Raw genomic sequence first — 7371 nt, 5'->3', positions numbered from 1 at the left:
ATGCTCATTTGAAGTTTTGTAGGTTAGAAAATTTGCACAATAATTAATTTCTTTATAAACGTGATCAAAAGTAATCTCTCAATTTCTCATGATGAAATTTTTATGTTTTTAATGATTGTTGAGAGAAGGTGGTTACTCATACAATATATTTAATTACCAAAAAATTATTGACAAGTAAAGAAAAATGATAACAGTTACATTTTCTTTTGCTAGTTATTGTTAATGGACTTTAAATGTGTTGTGAGAGAGGAAGTGATTTGCCCTATTCGCTACTAGTTACTAGACATTTTCAAACATAAGGCTCATTTAGTTGTTGAGTAGGAGGTGAATGAAATGGATTAAAAAATTAAAATAAAAATAAATTAATTTTTTTTCATAACAAAATGATGAAACTCAATGCTATATACTATAAATATAAAATCATTATACCCTCTAAAAGCTTCATTAATTATGAATCTCAACTTCATCAATTAAATTATATTTCTCTCTTAAAAATATGATTCACCTTTTCTCTTTTATATTTTGATTTAGTATTTTTATCTTTATTTTTTTCAATTTATTCCATTCTAATAACCAAATAACTACTCCCTCCATTTAAAAATGTAAAGCATTTTTAATCGAATATCACTTATCAATAAAGTAGTTATTTACTTTTAAATTAACCCTATCTTTCTATATTTATCCTTATTAAACACCCTACAATAAATATAAAGTCATTATTAATAGAGATACTTTTGAAAAAAAGATAATAATTAAACCTCTAAAGATTAAAAATGTTTTATATTTTTGAACATCTAACTCTTTAAAAAATACTTTATATTTTTTAACGGAGGGATTAAATCTTTTCAAAAATATTGAAAAGGTGCAGATGGAACAACCTTTTTAATAGAAGTAAAAGAAAAAACAGTAACTAATTATCTCCTAAAAGGGTTAATTTTAAATTAGGACTTTTAAAAAAAATTAGTGTTCAAACGTAGAAAAATGAGTATTGAATTTAGGAAGTTAAGACCTAAATTATGACGAAATTTTAAGTTGACATTAATTTTTTGTGAGATTTTTAATTGTCATTTTCTTGAGATAAAATTGAAATTTCTGAATTTTCTTTTAACAAATTTAAGAATGTAACAATATTTTTTTAAGACACTTGAAAATATTGGAAGCACATTGTTACAAGGACACGAGAGGATATAAGGAATCTACATTATCATTTTTTGTGGAAAAGAAACTAATTCTAAGCATATTTTTCTTTTTTTTTAAATAAGATCAAATTTTATTAAAAAAATATATAAAAGTGATTTTAGAAACAAAAGTCCAAGGAAGAACTAAGGGCCCACACGGAAAAAAAAAATAATTAAATAAATGCAGGTGTGTGAATGGCATTAATGCAATTAATTGGAATCAAAGGGGCACGTTGGTTGGTGCACAAAGTCCAATTGGCTGTATAAATACCACACACAGGCAGAACGAGCTCATTGCTCCTCTAAAGCTCTAATAGCCATTGTAAACAACCATAGCCGAAACCCTTGTTGTCCCCAAAACAAAACAAACATATATATCTGAAACCCTAGTTATGGCTTCAGAAAGCTCAACAGTGAAAGTAAACAAACAAAGTTCATCGCTGTCGCGACTCTCGGCTGTTGCGCCACATCGGAGTGTGAAGGTTTCTAGGATTAACGTCCAAAGAACCTTGGAAACAATCTATGAAGATGATGAAGAAGAAGTCAGTTTTGAGAAATCCGAGGTTGCTTCGCCATCGTCGTTCATACCATTGCAATTGCTTATGCTTTTGTTCAAGCTACAAGGAGCCCCTTTGCCATCACGTAGTCGTAATTGTCAATATTGTGCTTAGCCTCCTCCCAAGCTGTAGATCAGAGTCTCTGTAAGAGCGTGTGAGTATATTATATAATCCATGAATATTAAATCCATTTTTTTCAAATAGTTGATATCATGGATAGTGTTATGAGTCCTACGTGCAGAGTGTGAGGTGAGGTTTATGTGTTTTCTGTTTGAGGGTCGATGAACCGATAGCGGCAGCTTCCGACATTTCACTCGACCTCTTATGATAATATATAGGAACCCGGTAATGAAGAGCATGAGCATTAATGAAATGATTAAACCGTCACGAAGGGCCAATGTTTGTTGGGTTTCAACCATATATAATTAACGTCCCGTGTGCCGTAACTTGGGGGGTATGTGTGACCCGGTAGGATCATTTTCAAAGAAAATTATTATTGTACGTAATTGATTCTCCCCATTGTGTGTGTATAGTGCATGACATTATCAATCTAAACAGAATAAAATAATATTCTTTATGTTTCAAAGCATTTATGTTCAAGTTTAATTTGTCTTTTGCTAGAAATTAAATTATTACATAACTTACTTCCTTTAGTCCTATTTACATGATAGAGAAAGATAAGATTTTTTTTTCAGATCCTATTTATAGATTACCTCATCAAATTTTTATTATAAATTTCTTCAATTGCCCTCCAAAAAATATTGGAGAGAGAAAATAAATTATTAAAGTATGTATATTTAAATGGGGTAAAGTTAAGAAATTATTAAATTTTTAAACAGAGTTAATGAGTTTTAACGTTTTCTTTAATTTCGGTAAAACATATTAAAAGTAATTTATAAATAGGATCAGAAAAATAAAATGTAACAAAAAATAATTATTTTTTAGCCTAGACCAACAAGCTTTTATTTTAGTAAAAAGAGTTATGACTGCTTAAATATGAAGTTTTGAGTTTGAGTTTATGTAAATTTAAAAAATTAACACTTTTGAAAGAGCTGCTCTTAATTGGATTTGACAGTGCTTGAATTTGACTTGGTCAAGTAATCATATAAAAAATATACTATTGTAATAAATATGATTCTCTTGTTATCTTAATTATACATTATCTCTTCCTGGAAGTCTATTAGGACCATTTTGAACCCTAGGATGGGTTGGGGTCATGCTTCTAAGGGATGAGTTTAGGGCCGTTAGGAGGGTTTTGGGTCAAAGAGTCGAAAAGGGGCAGGAGCCACAAACAGAGCCTTCGCCAGGGATACCTCATCAATTGGCCCAGGATAAAAGGGTCAGAGATAAGCTCCGCATTTTCAGCCAATCCAGCGCCAGATACGTCATTTTCAACATGACCAACGTTGGATATATGATTCTGCACGATCCCCATTAACTTTACACCAAATTAAAAAAAAAAAAACCAACCTTTTTCCAATTCATTCAAATAGCCTAACATTGATCATTAAATTTTAAAAATAAAACTTAACAAATTAAAAAATATTAATCTTTTCTATAAAAAAAATTAATATTCAATTTGAACCTTAAACTATATGTTTAAAGATAATTTGAACCTCGAACCTTGAACTATTAAAAAGTACATTTTAAATTTTAAATAATTAAAATTGAGATAATTTTTTTCCTATCATTAAATTTAAAGTAATGTTGGTCAAAATGATTCCTAATTTATGATTTTCCTCAAATGAGGACAGGAGGGGGAGGGAGAATAAAATTAGATGAAAATCGCACATTATGCTCCATTTTGACAGACGCTAGCTTAAGTTTGACAATAGAGATAAAATTGTTCAAACTTTAATTATTTATAATTTAAAATATATCTTTTAAAAGTTTAGAATTCAAATTGCTCATAAATCAATGGTTTATGATTTAAATTATATATTAACTATTTATAAAATTAATTAATACTCATGCACCATTGTTAACTTAAGAATATTAGAAGTTCTTGGAGAAAAACTTCATGAATATTTTTATAACTCAACCCTATTTATAAAATGTTATTCAAGTGATGAAGCACGAAACCATTAAAAGCTGCATGGTTAAGAGTTAAAGAGATTTTAGGCATTGCTACTTGACTTTCTAATTCATTGTGCACACAACATTGACGTTCAAAAAAGAGAGACTACGAAGAGGAAATTTTCTAAGAGTTTCCACTTTAACTGATAGTAATCAGACAAAACTAGAAATTTTATACAAGCATGCAAATAATATGATTTTAATGGAAAAGGACATAGATACATACTTGCATCTTTTTGCGGTTCTCTATAGCAAGTTTGATTGCATTGGTTGCTCGAATTCGGTTAACAACCATGATAATGTCAGAATTTGAGCAGTTATCAAGCAATGAACGTAATTCTTCAAAGGTCTTAGGAGCTTCAATTATAAAAGGAATGTCTGACTTTGCTGAAGATTTTTTAGCCCCGAAATCCATCTTCTTGGCATCTGAGTAATCCCTATCCTTTTTAACATGTTCAACATTATCTTTTTTCTTTGCATTTATAAGAACTGTAGCATTCGGCTTCTTCACAGCGTTGCCCCAGTCATGCTGTCCTGCTTTTTTCTCTCGCTCTTCTTCCTCACCACTATCTTCTTCCCCTTCATCCTCTAAATTTGGCTTGACATTCTTTGTCATAATCACTTTGTTCCCAATCCTTCAAAAAATGACTGATTTCATATTCATCAGGATCTTCATCAGAACTTTCAGAATCATCAGAAGCTTCACCATTCTCACCAGCAGAATCTTGTGCATTTTTTTCTTTCAAGAATCTCATCAATCCAGCCCCTTTTGCTCATAGTTTATTCACTAACAGAAAAGGAACCACCAAGTTCATCCCCAGAGAGCAACTTTGGTTCGTTGTTTTTTTTTTTTTTTTTTTGGGCGGATTTTCTGAATTTTCATCATCTTCATCACTTGAAGAGTAAACTGGCAAATGTTACAGTCATCCATTTCTAAAAGCCAGCTTTGCCAAGCATAAGGAATTTATAAATACCTCTAATCGCTCTAAGCGTTCTCTTTCCTCTTGAGCAATCTCTCCAGGAGTCTTTGTCCTGTCTGAGGGGCGAGCTCTCATTTACAATACCAATTCTTTGACAAGTTCGTCATAAGCATCAGGTTTGTCCTGCCATAAAGAACAAATAGGATATTGCTACAAGAAGAAACTCTCGGGGCCTACAAAAATCTTCTGAGTACCAGATAAACTATTTGTTGCTAGGTTCAATTGTAATACTCTTGTTCACCAGAGCCTCCAAGGAATTCACCTTCCTGGGTACCGCACCGTCAGAGATAATAATGCTTTAAACTGAATTAAATCAGTGAATTTCTGATCTAAATCTTCCACCAACTGTTCATTTTCTTCCTCTTCTTTTGCTTGCTGAGCCTGGAACATATTAAAGGAAAAGGATATGTGAGCATATATAGATTATAAATAAACCAATAGCCATTACTAAAGAAAACCCCATACCTTGAAAAAATTGCTTTTTGAGATAATTTCGTCCATAATTTCGCAGGTGATAAAAGTATCTATCAATCATGTGATACTCCTTCCATCGTTCAAGTTCCACGCCCAATCTCTGCTAGATTTGGAACATATCCATATGATCTTAACAGCATTGTCAATCCTCTCAATGTCCTATATATATCCTCTGTATCAGGGTGTCTCTCATCTAAGGAATAAAATTCCACCACATTATCATTGACCTCTATCACACTACATCCCGGTTGTTTCTTGAACCCAGTATCTCTTATTGCAACCTTCAATCGTGCAACATCTTGCCATCTTCCAAGATCCTTATATATGTTGGAAAGCACAACAAAGTTTGCAGGGTTGTTTGGTTCAAGATCAATGAGCTGTTGAAGAGCCAATTCAGCTAAATCAACATTCTTGTATATTCTGCATGCCCCCAGTAGGGAAGCCCATATAACTGAATCTGGTTTCATTGGCATCTTCCTCACAAAATCTATAGCCTGGTCTAAAAGACCAGCTCTTCCTAGTAAATCAACCATACATCCATAATGCTCAATTTGAGGGACAAGTGAATAACAATCCACCATTGATTGGAAGTATGAAAACCCATCTTGGACTAAACCCATATGTGTACAGGCAGCCAAAATTCCAACAAAAGTAACCCCATCTGGTTTTTCTCCTGCATTCTTCATCCGATCAAACAAACTCAAGGCATCAACAGCATGCCCGTGTATGGCTAGGCCATTGATGATGGTGTTCCATGTAATTATATCTTTTCTATCCAGAGTGTTGAACACATCAATTGCACTTTCTATATTCCCACATTTTGCATACATGTCAATCAAAGCATTTCCAACAAACTGGTTTCTTGTTAGACCAATACCATCTGCATACATATGCACCCACTTACCCATATCAAGAGCTCCTAATCTTGAACATGCAGACAGCACCGTAACAAGTGTTGCATCATTAGGAAGCACATCAGCTTCAATAAGCATCTGTTTAAAAGAATCCAATACTTCAGAAAAACGTCCATTGCGAGCATAACCTCCAATCATTCCATTCCAAGAAAAGACATTTCTTTGAGGCATATCTTTGAACAACTTCTCACAGGATTCAACATCCCCATTAGTCGCATAACCACTCAATATTGTGTTCCATGACATAATATCCCGGTTGGGCATATTATCAAAAACTTGTCTTGCTGCTGCCATATCACCCAATTCTATATAACCCGAAATCATAGTGTTCCACAAGATGATATCACGCTCTGGTGCTAAGTCAAAAAGGCGTCGTGCAGAAACTATGTCATGACAACCGACATATGCATTAATCATAGAAGTCCATGCAACTACATTCCTATCAAGCATCCCACCAAACACTTTATAAGCAGCTCCAACTGACCCCCTAGCTGAATACATATCAATCAATGTGGTTGCCACAAATGGATTTGATTTATAACCTCCTTTTATTACAAAACAGTGAACTTCTTCTCCTTCAGTTGTTGCATTGACCTTCCCACAAGATCTAAGAACAATGGGAAAGGTGAAGCAACTAGGCAGTGCGCCGGCTCTATTCATTTGAAAGAACAGCACAATGACTTCCCAGTAAGAATCATTTTGTGAATACCCTCTAAACATGGCATTCCATAGAGCAGTGCTCCGATCAGGAATTTGATCGAACGCCTTTCGGGCATAGGCCATCTTCTTGAGTGCTGCACAAGCCGTGAAGAACTTTGGGGTGACGTACTCATTTTCCTCAAATCCATGGGCAATTATCTGACCATGAATCTGGAGGAGTTGTTTATGGGTTCTACATGACTGTAGAAAGGAAATGAATTTTTCTTCGAGTACTCTGTGCGGTGGCTTCTGAACTAAACTCAACAGAATGTTCGCTATTTTCCAGAATAAGGCAGCTAGAAGCTTCTCATAGAGCGAATAAATCACAAAAATATAGGATGAAAACCAGCAATGGAACCAAGCTGCTACGCGACGTATGGGAGTTTCATCCGGAGGGACTGGAGACGAACCCAAACTTTCAGATGTTAAATAAAGTAGTTTCAGTTACAATCAAATGTTTCAACTTTCAGGACTATTCATATTATATCTCAAG

General features: G+C 33.6%; 1 protein-coding gene across 4 annotated transcripts; it reads right to left on the bottom strand.

The window, feature by feature from the left end:
- Positions 1-1351: 1351 nt before the first annotated feature.
- On the bottom strand, positions 1352-7111 carry LOC129306156 (pentatricopeptide repeat-containing protein At1g08070, chloroplastic-like). 4 transcript variants are annotated; one of them, XM_054946561.1, is made up of 4 exons: positions 5257-7111; positions 5054-5172; positions 4038-4914; positions 1352-1877 (listed from the first exon to the last, which is right to left on the bottom strand). In XM_054946561.1, exon 1 carries the CDS (start codon positions 6960-6962, stop codon positions 5346-5348), a length of 1617 nt encoding a protein of 538 aa, XP_054802536.1. In that variant the 5' UTR covers positions 6963-7111; the 3' UTR covers positions 1352-1877; positions 4038-4914; positions 5054-5172; positions 5257-5345. The 4 variants fall into 4 exon arrangements, with proteins under 4 accessions (XP_054802536.1, XP_054802534.1, XP_054802535.1 ...); XM_054946559.1 differs by having other exon boundaries at positions 1352-1861; positions 4038-5172; XM_054946560.1 differs by lacking the exon at positions 1352-1877 and adding an exon at positions 3018-3155 and having other exon boundaries at positions 4038-5172.
- Positions 7112-7371: the final 260 nt, after the last annotated feature.

Source organism: Prosopis cineraria, unplaced genomic scaffold, assembly GCF_029017545.1.
Source record: "Prosopis cineraria cultivar Desert tree isolate PC_DT_omini unplaced genomic scaffold, ASM2901754v1 PC3, whole genome shotgun sequence".
In the NCBI taxonomy this organism is placed as follows: Eukaryota; Viridiplantae; Streptophyta; class Magnoliopsida; order Fabales; family Fabaceae; genus Prosopis; species Prosopis cineraria.
The sequence above is the reverse complement of the archived record's forward strand: the minus strand, read 5'-3'. Positions and strand labels throughout refer to the sequence as shown.

Excerpts from the sequence above, each read along its gene's own strand:
- LOC129306156 (XM_054946559.1), bottom strand. The coding sequence starts at position 6,962 with ATGGCCTATGCCCGAAAGGCGTTCGATCAAATTCCTGATCGGAGCACT.